This window comes from Phaenicophaeus curvirostris, chromosome 15 (genome assembly GCF_032191515.1).
Source record: "Phaenicophaeus curvirostris isolate KB17595 chromosome 15, BPBGC_Pcur_1.0, whole genome shotgun sequence".
In the NCBI taxonomy this organism is placed as follows: Eukaryota; Metazoa; Chordata; class Aves; order Cuculiformes; family Cuculidae; genus Phaenicophaeus; species Phaenicophaeus curvirostris.
This window is the reverse complement of record NC_091406.1, coordinates 17,866,925-17,886,473: the sequence shown is the minus strand read 5'-3', so window position 1 is coordinate 17,886,473 and position 19,549 is coordinate 17,866,925. Positions and strand designations below refer to the sequence as shown.

The 19,549-nt window shown below is 56.4% G+C and overlaps 3 protein-coding genes across 3 annotated transcripts; 2 read left to right on the top strand and 1 right to left on the bottom strand.

Moving 5' to 3' along the window:
* Positions 1-455: 455 nt before the first annotated feature.
* On the top strand, positions 456-1,956 carry MZB1 (marginal zone B and B1 cell specific protein). The gene is made up of 4 exons (XM_069869686.1): positions 456-655; positions 897-1,003; positions 1,559-1,663; positions 1,770-1,956. Exons 1-4 carry the CDS (start codon positions 476-478, stop codon positions 1,945-1,947), a joined length of 570 nt encoding a protein of 189 aa, XP_069725787.1. The 5' UTR covers positions 456-475; the 3' UTR covers positions 1,948-1,956.
* A 318-nt stretch (positions 1,957-2,274) lies between these two features.
* Positions 2,275-6,525, top strand: SLC23A1 (solute carrier family 23 member 1). The gene is given in 16 exon segments (XM_069869697.1): positions 2,275-2,350; positions 2,353-2,432; positions 2,951-3,026; positions 3,163-3,269; positions 3,353-3,510; positions 3,590-3,678; positions 3,759-3,826; positions 3,899-4,080; positions 4,164-4,284; positions 4,364-4,520; positions 4,672-4,819; positions 4,911-5,016; positions 5,088-5,217; positions 5,364-5,507; positions 5,648-5,743; positions 5,893-6,525. Coding segments are annotated over 16 exon segments (1,986 nt in total). The 3' UTR covers positions 6,141-6,525.
* A 2,268-nt stretch (positions 6,526-8,793) lies between these two features.
* On the bottom strand, positions 8,794-18,378 carry PAIP2 (poly(A) binding protein interacting protein 2). The gene is made up of 4 exons (XM_069869690.1): positions 18,271-18,378; positions 13,730-13,889; positions 11,083-11,262; positions 8,794-9,881 (listed from the first exon to the last, which is right to left on the bottom strand). The coding sequence occupies exons 2-4, from the start codon at positions 13,865-13,867 to the stop codon at positions 9,816-9,818; spliced, it is 384 nt and encodes a 127-aa protein (XP_069725791.1). The 5' UTR covers positions 13,868-13,889; positions 18,271-18,378; the 3' UTR covers positions 8,794-9,815.
* Positions 18,379-19,549: the final 1,171 nt, after the last annotated feature.

The window sequence follows — 19,549 nt, the reverse complement described above, 5'->3', positions numbered from 1 at the left end:
ACCCCAGGATTCGAGGAGCGGTCTCACCAGTGCCGAGTCCAGAGGGAGAAGAACCTCCCTGGACCTGCTGGTCGCGCCGTTTCTGATCCAAGCCAAGATGCCATTGGCCTTCTTGGCCACCTGGGCCACTGCTGGCTCCTGTTCAGTCACTGTCAACCAACACCCCCAGGTCCCTCTCCTCCAGGCAGCTTTCCAGCCAGACTTCTCCTAGTCTGTAGCTGCTCAGGGTTGTTGTGCCCCAAGGGCAGGACCCGTCATTTGGCCTTGTTAACCCTCACCCCATTAGACTCAGCCCAGCGGTGCGGCCGTTTGGGGTGAGGCCGAGGCGTGAGGTGTGACGGCCCTGGATCCCCGCGATGCCCTCACACCCCGAGGCCGCGGGGGCGGCGGGGGCTGCGTCAGCCGGATGCAGGTGCATCGCGGGCCCCGCGGGGTTTATCGCGCCCCAAGCCTCGGCCCCGGCACTCGCGGCAGGATGCAGCCGGCGCTGGCAGCCTGGCTGGCGCTCAGCTTGGTGTCGGGGTCGGGGGCCGAGGACATGTGCGGCAGCCCCTCCATCTCCATCCCCGCGCCTCAGCTCAGCTCCGAGGAGCGGCTCTCGCCCCACATGCCCCAATCCCTGCGCTGCGACGCCTGCCAAGCCATCGCCTTCCAGGTGGGAACTGGGGACACGGCACCTGGGAGACCCTCGCGGGGAAGCTCCTGGTGCGTCCCTTGGGGCACCCACCGATGGGTGCCCCCCACCCGCACCCCAAAAAAGCCCTTTGGGGACAGAAAGAACTCACGGACCCATCGCCCCGTGCTAAAGGGCTTTAGCTGGGGCTGAAAGGAAGGCGAGCAGGGTCACGGGGAGGCTGCCGCCCTCACCGGCTGGTTTCTGTGCTTTTTCACCCCAGATCGAGGAGCAGCTGCGCAGGGCAGAGGGGAAGCAGGGCAAGAAAGCGCTGAGTGAGTCTGACTACATGGAGGTGCTGGAGAGGACCTGCTCTCAGGGCTGGGAGAGGTGAGTGGGGCATCTACCAGGGATGGGGGTGACGCCAAGGACGGGGATGTCCCCAACCCCAGGAACCAGGGTGTCCCCAGCCCCAGGAACCAAGATGTTCCCAATCCCAGGAACCAGGGTGTCCCCAGCCCCAGGAACCAAGATGTTCCCAATCCCAGGAACCAGGGAGTCCCCAGCCCCAGGAACCAAGATGTCCCCAACCGCAGGAACCAGGGAGTCCCCAGCCCCAGGAACCAAGATGTCCCCAACCGCAGGAATCAGGGTGTCCCCAGCCCCAGGAACCAAGATGTCCCCAACCCCAGGAACCAGGGAGTCCCCAGCCCCAGGAACCAAGATGTCCCCAACCCCAGGAACCAGGGAGTCCCCAGCCCCAGGAACCAAGATGTCCCCAACCCCAGGAACCAGGGTGTCCCCAGCCCTAGGAACCAGGCTGTTCCCAACAACAGGAACCAGGGTGTCCCCAGCCCCAGGAACCAGGTTGTCCCCAGCCCCAGGAACAGGGGTGTCCCCAGCCCCAGGAACCAGGGTGTCCCCAGCCCCTGTCTCTCCCCACAGTTATGGGGTGCAGGAGCTGGATGGGGAGAAGCGGCTGGCGGGACCGGGGCTGCCGAGACAGGAGCTCATGACCGTGATGGTGACGGGGGGACCTTGGCCGAGCCGGTAAGTCGGGGGATGCTGGTGGATGGCAGTGACGGGGGATGCTGGGCACCGTCTCCTCGCCGTCACGGCTGGGGGACATGGTGTGACCGTCTCTGGCTCCTCGCAGGCTGGCCAAGATGTGTCACGGCTACGTGGGCGAGCGGGGAGAGGCGCAGATCTACGGGGCGCACCGGCGGGGCGCGGCGGCGCTGCGGGAGCTGCTGTGCCACGGCGAGAAGGGAGCCTGCGCCGGCACCAAGGCCGGGGCACCAGCCCCCCGCAAGGCGACGCAGAACGAGCTGTAGCCCTGGCACGGTTAATGCTTAATGCCCCGGTGACCTTCGGAGCCGACTTCGTCCCCAGCGAGCGCCGACACACGCCTTCCCGGCATCACCCAACGCCGGCGCCGCCACCATCCCTGGATACCCAGATAGACCGGGACGATGGCGGTGGCAGCCGGGACCCCCCGCAAGCCGGGAATTACTCTGTAACCCACTGGTTCTAATGTTCTACCAACGCAGTGTCAGTGGCGGTTGCATCCCAGCCCCATCGGCGGTGCCAGCCCTAATTAAAGGAGTTAATAGCTGATCCGTCCCCAAGGTAGCGCTCCCCGGTTTCACAACCCACAGCCAATGGTCGCCTTCCAGCCCGCCACCCCACGCCTCGGCCCGGCCTGGCTGCTGGCTAAAGTCCTTCCCACAGCCATAAAACCCCTCGTGCGGTGACATCGTGGCCAGGGCCGCATTGCTGCAGGATGGGGACCCCCTCGGGAGACCTGGCTCAGCCCCAGGTGAATGCAGGCTCCATCCCATCCCTGTCCCCATCCCTATTCCCATTACTGCATCCTCACCCCTGCTCCCACCCCTGTCCCCATCCCCATTCCCATTCTTGTATCCCTACCCCTGCTCCCTTCCCCATCCCCATCCCCTCAGCCATGTCCTGGGGCAGCGGGCAGGTGGGTGGTCGGGGGTTCTGGCCCCGGTGATGCGCAGCCGGGGCTGACAAGGGTCTGGGTGACCTCGGGGACTGTGGTGAAGCCCTGGACCAAAGGCATGTGCCACAATGCTGCCGCTGGGACCAGCTTTGCCACCCATTCCAGCACCCGCGGGGTGGTCCGGGTGCCCAGGGCCGGTGGGGACCGCCATCCATCCTCCCCTGGGGACAAACCATGGCGATGTTTGGAGCCCCGAGCCCTCTCAGGGTCAGAGCTGAGCAGTGGCACTGGCGTCCCTGGGGCAGAGCCCAGCCCTGTTCCCATGGAACACGGGGACAACACTGACCCAGCTCCCGCCTCGCCTTTGCTGCCAGAACGGGAACGCGGCTCTGGCCACGGCCGGCGCCCCACGTCCCCCCGGGAAGGAGCAGCCCGCGGCGGGCAGGGTGAGTGCCCACCCCGATCCTCCGTAACGCCCAACGGATGGACATCGGTTAGCCAGGAGCCCCACCAAACCTGGGGGCGCAGAGGTCCCTGTGCCACCGCCGGGGATGGTGTGGGGGATCCCGTGTCCCCCAGGGCTGAGCTGTGCCCCCCGCTCAGGGCACTGTGTCCCCACAGACAGAGGTGGACATGCTCTACAAGATCGAGGACGTGCCCCCCTGGTACCTCTGCATCCTGCTCGGCTTCCAGGTACGACCTGGAAGGGGAGGGCCCCTGCTCCCCACGGTGCGGGGTGCCCCACGGCACACACTGAGCCCCCCTCACCCCCCCAGCACTACCTGACCTGCTTCAGCGGCACCATCGCCATCCCCTTCCTGCTGGCCGAGAGTCTGTGCGTGGGCAAGGATCAGCTCACCGTCAGCTACCTCATCGGCACCATCTTCACCTGTGTCGGGGTCACCACCCTCATCCAAACCACCGTGGGCATCAGGTAGAGCTGCGGCCACGGTGGGGACCCCCCTGCCCATCCCCAGGATGCAGGTTCCAGCATCCCCTCTCGCCCTCCCCAGGCTGCCCCTCTTCCAGGCGAGCGCACTGGCCTTCCTCGTCCCCGCCAAATCCATCCTGGCCCTGGAGAAGTGGCAATGCCCGCCTGAAGGTGAGGGCAGAGAGGGTGCGCGGGGGGTCCGGCTGCTCCCACCACACCCCAGGAACCACCTCGCCCCCCTCCATCCCCAGAGCAGATCTACGGCAACTGGACGCTGCCGCTCAACACCTCCCACGTCTGGCAGCCCCGCATGCGCGAGGTACATCCCGCCGGCACCCCCGGGGACACCGACACCCCCCAGCAAGCTGCTCACCGGCCCCTCTCCCTGCAGATCCAAGGAGCCATCGTGGTGTCCAGCCTGGTGGAGGTGGCCATCGGGCTGCTGGGGCTCCCCGGGGCGCTGCTCAGCTACATTGGGCCGCTCACCGTCACCCCCACCGTCTCCCTCATCGGCCTCTCCGTCTTCCACGCGGCTGGCGAGCGAGCCGGCTCCCACTGGGGCATCGCGGCGCTGTAGGGCACAGGGACGGGGCACGAGGCGGGGAATCCAGGAACACACCGGGGCCGTGAGTGACTTCCTCTGCCTCCTCACCCAGGACCATGTTCTTGATCGTCCTCTTTGCCCAGTACCTGCGGCACACCCCGGTGTGCCTGCCCGGCTACCGGCGGGGAAAAGGCTTCGTCCTGCTTCGCGTCCAGATCTTCAAGATGTTCCCGGTAGGGACCGGCTGCTCCCCAACTGCCCTCCTTTTCCATCCAGGGCTTGGTGAGCAGCGCCGGGTCTCTGTCCCTGCAGATCATCTTGGCCATCATGGTGGTGTGGCTGCTGTGCTACGTGCTGACGTGCACCGACGTCTTCCCCAGCCGGCCCGAGGCGTACGGCTACAAGGCCCGGACGGACGCTCGTGGCGAGATCCTCTCCGTGGCACCCTGGTTTCGGGTTCCCTACCCCTGTGAGTGCCGAGCAGCCCCGCAGTGACCAGCTCCCCACTTCGTCCTGGGGGATGCAGGGACCTGGTGCAGCATCACCGGGGCCGGGCAGCCCCCAGAGCGGCACCGGTGAGCACCGGGGGAACCCCGACACCCCACTCTGCCCCCCGCCAGGCCAGTGGGGGCTGCCCACGGTGACCTCGGCAGCTGTGCTGGGCATGTTCAGCGCCACGCTGGCCGGCATCATCGAGTCCATCGGGGATTACTACTCCTGCGCGCGGCTGGCGGGAGCCCCGCCGCCCCCCGTGCACGCCATTAACCGGTACGGCGAGACGCCCCCCGCACCGCAGCACCGAGCGGGGATGCTGCGGGAGAGCCGTGGTGGGGACCGGTCCCTTTGCGTCGTTCCCCAGGGGCATTTTCACCGAGGGCATCTCCTGCATCATCGCGGGGCTGCTGGGAACCGGCAACGGCTCTACCTCCTCCAGCCCCAACATCGGCGTCCTGGGCATCACGAAGGTACCGGGGCCGGGTCCCAGCTCAGCCGGGGCGAACGGGCACCATCCCCAGCTCCCGGTGTCTCCATGCAGGTGGGGAGCCGCCGGGTGATCCAGTATGGGGCCGGCATCATGCTCGTGTTGGGCACCGTCGGCAAGTTCACGGCGCTGTTCGCCTCGCTGCCCGACCCCATCCTCGGCGGGATGTTCTGCACCTTGTTCGGTAACCTCGGCCGGTCGAGCCCTCGGCGCTGCTAGCGGCCACGGGCCCTTTCCACAGGGATTCGAGGGCTGGCGAGCCCCAGGGACGCAGGGTGGGTTTGAGGCTGCCCTGGCTGCCCACAACCCCGCTGCTGTCTCCGCCGGCAGGCATGATCACGGCCGTCGGCCTCTCCAACCTCCAGTTCGTCGACATGAACTCCTCCCGCAACCTCTTCGTGCTGGGCTTTGCCATGTTTTTCGGCCTGACGCTGCCAAACTACCTGGATTCCAACCCCAGGGCCATTAACACAGGTACCGCCCGGCACGAGGAGCCCCGGCCTCGGGTGTTCGGGGTGAGGAGCGGGCAGATCTCACAGGCGCAAGGGTAAGCAATAATTAATTAAATCCGGCTTATCGCAGCGCGCTCCGGCTCAGTCCCCGCGCTCTCGCAGGTGTCCCCGAGCTGGACCAGATCCTGACGGTGCTGCTGACAACGGAGATGTTCGTCGGGGGGACCATCGCCTTCGTCCTGGACAACACCATCCCGGGTAATTAAAGCACGCGGAGCCAGCGGGAGGGTTGGAGACGGATTCGTTCGCGGTGAGAGCTGCGAGAGGTGGGGAGAAGGGGCTGAAGCCGGGCATCCCGGCTCAGGCAGGGGTCAGGGTCTCGGCTGAGGCGGTGCCGGCTGCCGCAGGGACGCAGGAGGAGCGCGGGCTGGTGCAGTGGAAGGCGGGTGCGCACTCGGACAGCGCGTCGAAAGCCAGCCTGAAGAGCTACGACTTCCCCTTCGGGATGAGCGCGGTGAGGAGGAGCCGCTGGCTGAAGCACGTGCCCATCTGCCCGCTGTTCACCGGGTTTAAGGCGCGGGCCAAGGGCAGCGGCACGGCGGCCGCGGATGCGCAGGACACGGCAGACGGGCTCTCCGTGTGCACCAAGGTCTGAGCGAAGGGAGAGCTCGCACCCTGGCGCCGGAGAAGCCGAGCCGAGCTCCCACGGGTGCTGTCGAGCTCGTTAGCACCTGCCACATCCAAAGCCAAGGTGCTCGCCTCAAACACAGGGCTAGGGAAACTCCAAGCTGTCTGTCAGCGATAACCCAAGCGCCCAGGGCATCCGTGTGTCCTTGCTCCACTTCCAGCCGAGGCTGCTCGAGACTCGCTTGGCACTTCCCAAGCTCATTAGCCACCGCAGGGGCCAGCAGCTCCCACCCGGGGCCACGGACTTCCACGCGGTGCCCTCGGCTGACGCGAGCTCTGTGCAGGGGGCAGGCTCCACACCAGCATTGCGATGCCTATTTTGAGATCATACATTAAAAGAATAAAAAGTTCAAGCCCACCTGCCTTATCAGGGTCTTTGCTGTGTCCTGCACCGTTCCCTCGTCCCTTCTGCACTGGGAAGGCTCCACAGCTTTCCCTCCCAGGCTGCTCAACATGGAGACGCATTGGATTTCATCCAGCCCCAGCAACAACATATGTGGTGGGATTTGGCAGTGGGAGAGGTGGCTCTTGGCCCTTGGTAAAGCTGCCCTGCCATGGGCTATGCTCACAGACAGCTTTATCCCGGCTGGTTTGCAGCAGCAGCAGACACAGAAGGCAGCCGACGGCCTCATTGCAACGACTGATGAAGTCAAACCCACTGCTGAATCACAGAATCACCAGGTTGGAAGAGACCCACCAGATCATCAAGTCCAACTATTCTTATCAACCACTAAACCATGCCCCTCAGCACCTCGTCCACCTGTCCCTTAAACCCCTCCAGGGAAGGTGACTCAACCACCTCCCTGGGCAGCCTCTGCCAGTGCCCAATGAGCTTGGGTTTAGCTCCACGATGCAGCCCACCCCCAGCTGGGACTGGAGCGAGAGAAAGCCCCACGGCTGCGCAAACAGCAAGAAAGCGGAGCGCTGCCAGCTCTGTTCCAGCCACAGACCCCAAACCCAACACAGAGCTGACGAAGCACGGCAGCTCCATCCCAGCACAGAGCGCCAGGCAGGGGAGGTCACAGAATCATGGAATGGTTTGGGTTGGAATGGATCTCGAAGCCCATCCAGTCCCACCCCTGCCATGGGCAGGGTCTCCTCCCACTGGATCAGGGGCTCCAAGCCCCATCCAACCTGCTCTTGAACACCTCCAGGGATGGGGCAGCCTCAGCATGAAGAAATTCCTCCTTATGTCCAGTCTAAATCTGCCCGTCTCCAGTTTATACCCGTTACCCCTCATCCTATCACTCCAAGCCTTTGTAAACATAGTCTTCCCAGCTTTCTTGTAGCCCCTTCAGGCACTGGAAGCTCACTATGAGATCTCCTCGGAGCCTTCTCTTCTCCAGGCTGAACAACCCCAACTCTCAGCCTGTCCTCGTATGGGAGATCCCATCAGTGAACCTCCCCCCGCTATGGAGTTGGCTGGGATACGGCAGGGAAAACAAAGCGGAGACAGCAGAGCATGGCAGGGCTGGCTGTGTCACAAGCAGCTGGCTCCCAGCAGCCACATTGCGTTGCCAGCCACCCCGAGCGAATCGCACCCAGCTGACACCCCACAAGGGGCTCACGCTGCCAACCCAGACGGGCTTCTCCAGGGAAACTCCCACTCCTGCATAAGCCAGGGCATGCAGCAAGGTATTTCCTGACCTTCTGACTTAAGGTGCTCCTCTCTCCGGGTCATGGAAACAACCAGGACAGTCTCGTGCCTCTAGAGAAACCAGGTCTCAGGATAGGAAAAGGGAAGGCAATGCTCAGCAAGGAGCCTGGGATAATTCTTTCACGTGAGGATGACCCAGGCTGCCCAGAGCAGTGGTGACTGCCCCATCCCTGGAGGTGTTCAAGGCCAGGCTGGATGGGGCTTGGAGCAACCTGGTCCAGTGGGAGGTGTCCCTGGGGCTGGAACGGGCTAGAACTGGATGGGCTTTGAGGTCCCTTCCAACCCAACCCCTTCCACGATTCTCTAATTGCCAATAACACTTGGGAGAGCCACAGCAAAATGAGTTGGCCTGAGCAAGTTCCTCCAAGAGCAGTTCTCCCACCTGTAGCAAGCCTGACGCCGCGAAGTGGTTTTGCTGTAGGCAAACACCTGCTCAACAGCTTCATCTCATCCTTCCTGCCCTGCAGGATCACGTAATGGCTGAGGCGTACCTGTTCAGTTTAATCAGAGCTTAAAAACCTCAACAAGATGTTAACGATAGCAGGCAGTTAAGGAGCAGGAGCAGATCACCTGGTACCAGAGGAGTGCAGCAGGCACACCGCTTGCCCCCAGGCTCCTGCAGCCGTGGGTTTGGGGGAGCGAGAGCAGCCCTGGAGCGCAGCTGCTGTGCCGAAGCCCTGACAGCCGGTCAGCAGGCTGAGAACGCGGCTCCCTGCCACCCAGACCTGCCCCCACAGCCAGCAGAGTAGAACTGGGATGAGCCGCAGTGAGACTGAAGCAAAATATACCTAGGTGAGCACGTAAAAAGCAAAGAGCAGTCAAGAGCCCAACTTGATGCTTATTCTGGGCTATCATGTTACAAACAGCCCACGGGTACCACACCTGTGCCATCAGCTCTTCCTCCTGCGCTGCCAGATGCGTTTCCACACCAGGCACAGCCGCGAGACACCACCACCGCCACCACTTCAGTTCTACTATTATTTATTTTTTTAAATATTTTTGAAAAAATATAATTTTTTTACAATATTTTCAACTTAAACACTATTCACACTGAACACGTATGGCAGCTTAACCTACCCGAGTATGAAGTTTAAGAAGCCAAAACTGTTCTAGCTTTATTAAAAGGAAAAAAAAAAAAACCAAAACAAAGTCGTCGTGCTGTAGACTATTGTGTAGTGATGATTAAACAAAGCAAGGGCAAAGCACCACTCAAATCACTAATGCTAGGGTTCTCCGGGTTAAATCTAGCTGTAATAAAGTCGTACGCTAAAAGTTACACAGGCGGTGCCACGTACGGAACAGGAGTCTTGGAAGAAATCGTGGTGAAACTCATCTCCTTTAAGGTCATTAGGAGGTGAAACGTTTCTAACATGATCACATATGGCAAAGGGCAGGGAATTTCTTCCTTCCGATCACCTGGATGTCAGTTCAGGAGCTGAATCTACGACTCTGTACAGGTCTGTAACATTTCTGTTAGAGCTCACGCTGCCTAAAAGGAGCATGAGGGTTTTAAGGGGAAAAATTAACATTAGTACAATGCTGATATTTCAAAGGAAAGTTAGCTAATTTGCATAACAATCAGATCTCCTTGCTGTCATTTTTAAGTTAAGGCATTATCAGGTGCAAACTAGCACCAGTTAACACATCTCGAGTTAAAAACAGACCACCCTTAGCGAATTCCAAGTCCTGTTTAAAGCGACAGAGTCTGCAGAAGGTTTTGTAGCCATGGTACTTTGACTGGTGCTTCTTACCTCACTGCCTCCTGCGAGAGAGCCAGGGCCCGATATATGGTTCCATTAAACTTTTGATAGGTTTACTTAATAACAGTCTCAGCACTTTTATTGAGCATGCAAGACTAACAAAACTTTGGCAATGCATAAGTGTAACACAGTGACAAGAAGAGAGAGCTTTTACAATTAAATCTTCTAATACTGGCTTCACAGTGTGGAAATTGTGCTACATCCACCAAGAGAGGGCCCAGTCTACTCAAATATTTAAGTACTTCACCCCAGGAACAAACTCCTTTGCGTTTGGATTCAGATTACTCTTGACCTGAGGAAGGGAAAAACAGAAGTCCAGTTGAATCACTTCATCCTCGAGCTGAATACAAAGCTAGGCGGGGAGTGTACGGATTTAGAGCAACAGTCAGGCATGAAATAAGGTCTAAAAGTCTCTATAATCAGTAGAAAAGCCCACACCTCTGCGCTAGTCCCCAAATTATCCGTCCCTCCTTAGCACCACTGGGGCGATTCAGACAGATGAGGGCTCAGAAAATAACAAACGAGCACCCCAGGCATGCACCAAATACAGCGACTTCACCTAGTGCTGAAACAGCTTTTTCTGAAGTTGAGCTGTTAGAACGAGCTGTGAGGTTTTTAAATCTTGCTTATTTAAGCAAGAGGAGACTTGTTTCAGGAATTTAAGTGCAATTTAACGTATATGAGCAGTGTATAGATTCTTTACATTCCCGTGCCTGGGACTAGCCTGTCCTCCCATGGGCAAGCCCTGCAATTATGGGTAGGCAGGCTGCATCTCCAAAACGAACTCTCAGTCGTAAAGAAATGGAGCATTAGGCTCCTGTGATTTAATTCAGTTTAAAACTGCAGCCTGCAGCTGCTTAAGCCTGGAAAAGTCACGGTTTGCATTGGAATTCACAGCCGCTGCGTGACACAACAGTGTGGGTTTTGTACTCTGTGTCAGTAACTTCATATTTTGTTAGGAGAAACACGCACACACAGCCTTTTCCTTCTAGTTAAGCCCTGGACCAAACGTCAGGCGGCACAAAAGAGGGAAATGATCATAGTTTAGCTGCTTTTCCCTTGGCATTTCCACAGAGAGATCTGCTGTGGCTCACATGATCCAAACCCGACCTCAGAACATCTACCCAAGCGCTACCAGATGCCGAATTAAGCGCCTGCAGTCCTGTCACCGCACAGCACTTCACAGGGTCAGTGTGTCCCGGCCCTGCCGTTCCCTTGTAACGGACTCTGCACTGCCCAGAGCCACCCGGATTTATGCTGTGGCCTGGAAAAGGCACCGTGTGGTTATGAAGAAAACCACTGAATCCTCATGGTGCTGCAAGAACCATCCCTCACCCAACCGTTCCGCATCTCCCCTCCACCACAGCCAGGCACAGTTCAAGAACCTCTGGCTACGCCTAATGGGATTTTCTCTTGCCATTATCAGCAATAAAATCAGCCTTGGACAAAGAGAGGTGGCAGATTTTAGAGATATGATGAGAAAGGGGATTTACCACCAGATCCTCCAGTGATGAGCTGTCACTGATAACAAGGTCATTGAACTGGTCCTGGATTTGATCCATTGTTTGTGGGAGATCACGGGCTGGAATAAACCATTCGTGTTCCTCCTCTTCTTCCAGCATCTCCTGGAAACAGCGCTCAATGAATTCTTCTTCCCACAACTCCTCTTCGATCTGTACAATGAGAAGAAACCCCTTCAATAACAAACTTTCTGCGAGTATCATCCCTGGAGGTGTTCAAGGCCAGGTTGGATGGGCCTTGGGCAACCTGATCTAGTGGGATGTGTCCCTGCCCATGGCAGGGGGGTTGGAAATGGATGATCTTTAAGGTTCCTTCCAACCCAAACAATTCTATGATACTACGTGCCTGTGCACCCAGCTGACCTTCTTCCTACGGACGCAAAAGGGCTTTCCACAGAACTCCACACCTGTGCTGTGGGAAGACAAGTGAGAAATGCTTTGTCTCAGGAGCTTGGGCTGCAGTTAAAAGGGAACGTCAGGAGAACGCCCCAGCCCTGGCTGTTTTATTTGGAGCTCGTTACGAGATGAAGGAGAAGGAAATTGTCAGTTACAAGTAAAATTGCCAGTTGTACCAACTAGTCTGGACTGAACTCACTGCAAGTACGAGGAAGGGAACAAGGGACAACATGTGCGGGCGGGCACACTGCCTAGGAAAGTGTGCTGCAAGATTCCTGTGAAGAAAATAACCACCGCCTGTTATTTGGAGCAAGCAGGTTCTCCTCAGCTGTAGATCCTGCATACACCCAATGTAGTGATCCTAAGGAACTTCACATGAACTTGGCAGGTAGGAGGGTTGACCCGCTGTAGTACAGGCAGGACAAATCAGTATTGCAGAACTGACGCGCATGGCAAAGAGTGAGGGAAAGTTTTGCCTGGTTGTTCAGTAAACAAGCTCTGGAGGGAGTTCATCCTGACATATTTTCCAAGTCCTGCATCACAGAGTGGAAAGCGGTGTAATAGAAGCTGGTGTGAATGACTTGTCAGACACAAGGGAGCAGAAAAATGACTCAGGGCAGATTTTAAAATTCACTCAGTGGAAGCTCAAACAAGTTTTCCTATCCATCCTTCCACTCTGAAATCAAACACATACTCCATCCTGCAGTGCAAATTCAGTTACATACCACAAATCCTAGATCAAAAATGTTAACACCAGAGTTCAGAATTCCTGTAAATACCATGTCCCCTGTGCCTGGGGCAAACACTCTCACCAGGCTTGGTGCGCAAGACACACAGCTTTTGGCAACAGGGACTCACCACCATACCCCCCCGAGTCACTGTCCAAAAATTCCCAACCCCACAGCAAACACCAGCACAGTAATTCCCCCTGGAACACCCCCTGGCACAGACAGCAGTCTCCAATCAATCCTCCTTGTGAGGCACTGCCTCCAGCCTGCGAGTGGGCAAAAGGCAGCGGAGGGCACACAGCCACAAACTGGGATCACAGCAGGGGCTGCCCAGCTCCAGGGGTCTAACACCTACAGGTGCCTCCAACGGCAGCTCCACAAGTGCCAAATAATGTTTAATTCCACAAATATCCCGATATTAATCCTGCCCATTAGAATTTTCCATCCCAGTTTAACTTGTTCACGTGCCTAGAGATGCACCTGAAGCAGCAGGTGACCAGCTCATTGCACAGCATTCACCTGCCTGGATAAGACCATCCCTCCCTCATGCTTCCACCTTTCCTCTTCCCTGAAAAGCGAGTCTGTACCTGAAAAACAGCTCATTCACAGCACAGCTCTCAGGCTCTTCCCCAAGCACTACGCATCCCTGATGCTAACCATGGCACAGCCTCTCGGAGGAGAAACCCACTGAGCAGGAACCAGCACCGAGACCATTCTGGCACACTCACAAGGGAATTTAGAATTTACAAGCATCCCGAATTTCCAATTAGCTTTGTGCCTGACCATCAGCCAACATGGAGTGCAGCAGACATACCCTAGTCCAGCAGCTCAGACTTCAGCACAGCCAGACTGTGCTGGAGCGCAGAGAAATCAGCTACTTGAGTACTGAGATCAAGTTTTGATTAAGAAAGGGGGTTGGAAAGAGGCAGAGTGTTCCCAGCCTCTGCAGGAGAGAAAACTGCCCAGATGCAAGGTGAGAGATGAAGGAAAGGCCTCCTTCCAACCTGACTGCAAAGGCCAGCTGTGAGGCACTCGAGTATTAAGCAACAGACAGGACTGTCACCCAACAGCTATGTTCGGTAACTCCTTTTGGAGCAACAGCTCTGTTGACAAGGCAGGAATGCTCCTGGATGCAGCCAGTTCAGAACTACCACAGTTGGCGTGATTGCACACATAAAACCCCCACAGCTCCGCAAAATCTGTCCCTTTCAAAGTGCCGCAAAGCCTGACAACTATATTTTTCCCTCCCTCTTGCCTGCATTAGAACATGCCATACTTCCCATATTTTCAACCAAGACTACAGAAAACAAGTATTTATTATCAGAGAAGCACGGGTCTATCCCCTCCCCAGGTTTGTTCTAGCAAGTCTATCTAAACCCTTCACCTCTAAAGGATCCTCAGACTCTAATCCTGGTTTGCGAAGCTGCTGCACCTCAGCTAGAATGCAGTAAGGCACATCACAAGGCATTTATTGAAGGAAATTAGAAATTACTTGCCTGCCTGTTAAATTCCTCTTCGTTTTCCATCCACATGTACTCCGCAAAGGGATTGTCATCTTCGTGAGAATGACCATTAATGATCACATCTTCACTGATGATGCTTGGGCTGGTACTGCTGCGACTTGGATCTTTCATGGCTGCGTCTTTAATTTGAAGTCTGCAATTAAGAAAGGCAGTAATTAAGAACATGCAGATCTGCCCAGCACCCTTCTTCTGCACAAGCCCAGCCCAAGGGAGGGCTGCAATCCCACAGCTCCAGGTAGCCTCGCTGGGACCGCCGCAGAGAAGCTCCGCTAATCACCATAAGTAAAAGAGTATTAGAAACACCATTTCCATTGCATGCGGATTCAAGTGACTAATTAACTTCCTAAATTAGCAATTGCCAAGCACCAAGGCTGACAAAAAGGGACTGGAAAGCCAAGAAGCACACGTACTTGCCAGCAGGAAAATACTTAAAGTAATGCGTAAGAAACAAAAGGAAAACTTGTGTTCCAAAGCCTCTTCCAGCTCCCACCCGAGTTTCACACACCGCACTGCCCAGTGTCCAGGCTGTTTCAGAGCAGCGCTTGAGGGCGTTTCCAGGGGTACCTGGGACGGGTGTGACTTTTAGCCCACCCAAATTCAGTTATGAGATGTTCTTTGTGACCACAAGAACCAGCTTTCACTGCTGGGAAACCCTGCAAGCGAGGCAGAAACCATTAGGCACCAACTCCTTGCAGAGCCAAGCCAGAACACCAGTTCTTACAGCTCCCTCATCAGCAAACGCCCACAGACTGGGAAGCTCCAGGTGAAGACAACCCCGTCAGGTCCCATTGGGACGTGCTCGCCTCTCATCCCACTTCATTAGCACGGATTAAGTCACAGCTGGAGAGAGCACAGGACATTTCTGTGTGCCCGTGATACCTGATACCGCAGCGTCCCCAACTCCAGGGAGGATGGGACACTTGGTGAGCAAGTTTTGTTCCACCTCTCCACAACCAAAAGCGGGACAAACCCACATCTGGCCTGGCCCCTTGTCAAAAGAATGGTCTTGCAGCCTTTCCTCTGGGCTCATGAGCTGCTTGAAGCTCCTGACTCTGAGCTCAGGGCCCCAGGCCCGCTCAGAGCATGGGTTCTAATCCAAAATCTGATTTGTGTCAGGAACCAAACAAGACAACACTGCTGTTTTTTTAAGCACAGATATCGACACCGGACAAGCCGAGTGGTTTTAGATATTAATACTGGCAGTGCTCGTTTTTTTTAACAGTGTACGTGAGACAATATGCTCAAAACAACCTAACTTGAATGTCTTTCCAGTGCTAAAAATTCACAATGAAACAACACAGCAGTGAGTGAAAATATTTATATTTTCTTCTCAAATCAACCTTTTAGCTCATTGTCTGCCTATCAAAAAATTTGAGAGGAAAAAAAAAATTTGGAGAAGAGGTTATCAAAACATTCAAGGCCAGGTTGGACGGTGCTTGGAGCAACCTGATCCAGTGGGAGGTGTCCCTGCCCATGGGAGGGGGGTGGAACTGGATGGGCTTTGAGGTCCCTCCCAACGCAAACCATTCCATGGTCCTATGAAAATACAGCCTCCATTGTTACCAGAGTACACAGCTTATCACGTAGCAGCTAGTATTTTCTCTTTATGTTTCAGTTGGTCCTATTATATATGGAATTAATGCAAGTTTTGGTTCAGAATGTATTCTTGATAACACCAGCCCAAAGCCTTGTCACGTCCAAACCGTCAGTTAAAGAAAGCACAGAGAAAAAGGAACCCGCCTGGTTTGCTCCATCCCAGGTTTTTAAATCAAAAGCAAACCCAAGCACGGAAGTCACTTCGGCTCCCTAGGAAGCGCAACAAATGGGAGCAGAGCCCGGGTATTCTCACCAGAGAATACAGGTTCTTTTTGATGTTCTTTCAAAACAAACCTGCAACACATTACTGGCAGCGTTTAACACAAAACAGGAAAAGACTCTGCGCATTTAACACTTCAGTTCGAGCTTGAAATTGCTTTAAGCAACTTCAGCTGTTCACAAGCTGACAAACGGGACAGGCTAAAAGAAATAAAAGACCTCAGTCTAAAAACCCTAATTTCTTCTCTTCTATTTTTTTTAACTGGCAAGTGTTTTCCCCTTTTCTTTGTGGAGTGGATCTTGATACTAACGTTCCGCTGGGCTTTCTGCACACTTACGACTTCCACCGCAGTCGAACAGCTCTGCGTGAGCAGCCCTAGGCACTCAGGCCAAACTCCAGGCTGCTTTGGAACAAAAGGCAGACAAGTCCGTAAAGGGCAAAATAATAACTGAGTCCCCTCTACTTCTTTGTGTAGAGGTGTGAAAGGTTAATTTGCTAAATCACAGGCTAGTTTTCCAATTTCTTAAGCACTCACATACAATGGGGGCTGTTTGCTTCAGGAGAGAAGGAAGAGAAGTTCAGTGTTTGGACTGAAACAGCTTTTCAATGACTGCCCAGGGACTATGTGGATGATGAGCTTCAAGAAAGACCCGAGGCTCGCCTTGAGTATCTGCAGTTGATCTGACAAAGCCCCAGGTCCGTTGATCTTTTCCCACAGGAAAGCAGGCCAACCCATACTTACCCTGCACAGTCAGAAAGCCCCAGGCCAGCCCCTTACTCATAGCATTCCCCATAATTTAATTTTCTGCAACTTGTGATAAAATACACAGTACAGGGAGCTTTCCATTCACCGTTCCAAGCACAAACCGGTTGGCTTTCTGTGCTCATTTGTGAGGACAAGATTCATCTCGTTTCACGGGTATTGGAGGTTTTTAGTCATCAGCTACAGGCAATTCTGAGGAGGGGAGCCAAACGCCACTTCAGCCTTGCAAAAAGCCACAATCTAAGGCGGCTGCTGCTGAAAACAAGGCACGGCGACAGGCTACACTACCCTTGTGAATAAAAATAACACGTTTTCCATCTGGGAGTAGGTGGGAAGCGGAGGATGTCAAAGCTCCTCACACTAGAACAGGAAACGGAATGCTAGCAGCACTAAGGGACACAAAATATGGAGAACTTTGCATAGGGATGTGATTGGAGATCCAGCCCAAATTATTCCTGGATTTTGGCAGGAGGTGGGAATAAGGCAGGGAGAACAGTGTTAAGGCAAGACAGAAAAAAGTAGGATTTGTATCTTGGGAATGAAGCAGAAAATAAAAATCTTCTAAGAACACGGCATTCAGCTGAGTCAAAGTGTTTGCTGCATCAACTGTGGAACTTGTTACTCCAGAACATCTTTAATTACCTGCTTCTGTGAATTTTGCTGCTTTAACAGCCACGAAGAGCCCTCAACCAACCACCATTAAACTTCAAAGCCTTGTGATTGAAGATCTTGCATTTAAACCCCAACCACGCAAGAAGATTATCCAACACCTACTTCAGAAGATAAGGTCAGCGGGCCTAATTCCGTGCGGCAAAATCCCAGCCCCTCCCCCTTGACAGAAAAAACAGAGGGAAACCCCCAAGATCTGTGCTTCCAGCCCCCAGACGCGGGGGAGGACAGCGGGGTTTGGCAGACGCGGGGTTGCAGTGCGGCGGGGAGCACTCAGAGCTCCTGCAGCAGCCAGTGTTGATGTTTGTTGGGGAGCGAGCACTGCTGGGAGTGCGAGGCGGTATCTAATGAGATTAGCGAGCGTTATCGAGCGAGCTGATTGTGCTCTGTGGAATAAGGAGATTCCTCACTGGAATTCCTTGGGATGCCAAGGCTGCCCGACACAAACAACCTCCTCAGCCCTCAAACTAGGGGGGGGGGAGCGGGGCAAGTGAGCCCCCAGCCAAGGGGCAAGGGCTGCTCCTGGGGCTGAGGAGAAGAAGAGAGAAGGAAGACGGGAGAGGAGAGAAGGGGGAGGACAGGAGAGGAAAGGAGAGGGGAAAGGAGGGAGGAAAGGGGAAAGGAGAGGGAGGAGATAAGGGAGAGAGGAGTAGGACGGGGGTGGGGAGAGGTGAGGGGGAAGCAAGGAGAGAAGAGAATGTGGGGGGAGAGTAGGGGATAGGGGAGGAGGGGATAGGGGATGGGAAAGGATGTGGACATAGGAGGGCGAGAAATGGGGGGGGAAAGGAGGGGGAGATGGGGGGGGGAGAAGGACGGGGAGATGGGGGGGGGAGAAAGGATGGGGAGATGAGGGGGGAAAGGATGCGGAGATGAACGGGTGGAGGGGATGGGGGGGATGGAAGGCAGAGAGGGATGGAGGGGGGAGAAGGCTGGTCCGAACCCCGCCCCTCCCGGCGCCCCCCCGCCCCCCTTTGTTCGCCCTCAATGGCCGCCCCCGCGGCGGGGGCTCCGTCCCGGCAGGCCCCGCGCCGCCCCTCCCCGGGACCCGGATGGAGCTGCAGACAACAAAGCGGCCGCCGTGGGGACGGGCAGAAACACAGACACGACGCGGGGGGGGGAGGAGGAGGAGGAGGAGGGGGGGTCGCGGAACACGGACGGACAGACGGACAGATTAAGGCTGGGGGATGAGGGAGCCCGACCTCCGACGCGGGGGCCAGGCAGTGCCCCCCCCTCCCCCGCGCCGCCCCCCCCACCCCCCGGCCCCACCTGCGCGCCGAGGGCAGGCCCGCACGCCGCCTCCAGCCTCCGCCTGCGCCGCCGCCGCCGCCCCGCGCCGCAGCCCGCCGGAAGTGAGGTCACTTCCGGGGCCGCGCTGACCTGGCGGCGGGGAGGGGAGTGGAGCGGAGCACCGCCCCGCGCGGGGCACGCCGGGAGTGGTAGTCCGGCCGGGAGTTGTAGTCCCGTCGAGCCGCCATTTCGCGGCGCCGCGGGGCAGCGCGGGAAGCGCAGTCCGGGGCTCGGCGTCCATCTTGTGATGGCGGCGCTGAGGCGAAGGGGGAAGGTAGCCGTGGCAGGACGTGGAGCCGTTTGGTTTGAGCCGACGGAAAGGTTTATCTAAGCAACCGTGCCCTTTGCAAGTCGGACACGACGTCCCGCTGAGGGCGTGTTTTCTCCCTCACAGACAGGCCAGGCAGAGCTGCGGATGAACCAGAGTTGTGTCTGTTGGGAAGCTTCATAACAGTAAAATGAGTCCTTGGGAAGCAATAGGATAAATAAGATTCGTGGGGATATGATCCACATGCGTAGAAGTGGGAAATGTTCGGTAACAGCTGCTGCTGCTGATGGAGATGCTCACAGTGCCTGCCTGCCCAGCCCTGAGAGCGGGCGCTCGCATCTAAAGCTCCACGAGTCCTAGAGAGTTCACTTGCTGTAGTTTAGCATCACTGAGGGGCTGCAGGAAAGCTGGGGAGGGGCTCTTGATCGGGGAGCACAGGGATAGGGTGAGGGGAACAGTTTTGAGCTGAAAGAGGGGAGATTGAGATGAGATCTTAAGGAGAAATGTTTTGCTGTGAGGGTGGGGAGGCCCTGGCCCAGGTTGCCCAGAGCAGTGGTGGCTGCCCCATCTCTGGAGGGGTTCCAGGCCAGGTTGGATGGGGCTTGGAGCCCCTGATCCAGTGGGAGGTGTCCCTGCCCATGGCAGGGGTGGAACTGGATGGGCTTTGAGGTCTCTTCCACCCCAACCGTTCCATATTTCTACAATTTTATAATGCTGTTTGTACGTGCGTTTGGTTTGTGGAGGATGCGTTTCTCTGTAGTACCAGCAACATGAGCATAAATCAGTTATCCATGAACAGACTGGGTGTTACAGCTGGTGACTTGAGAAGCGTTACATGGTGTCCAGCTGCCCTGGTGAAAACTTCAAAAGGAACTGGTGCATCGGGGTCTCGTTAAGCCCTGCTGCAGCACACAGGGTTCCTCCTGTCACTGCGGAACAGCGTGTGAAAGCTGTGTGGGCCGTGGGTGGGTTTTGGTCTCCTGACACCTT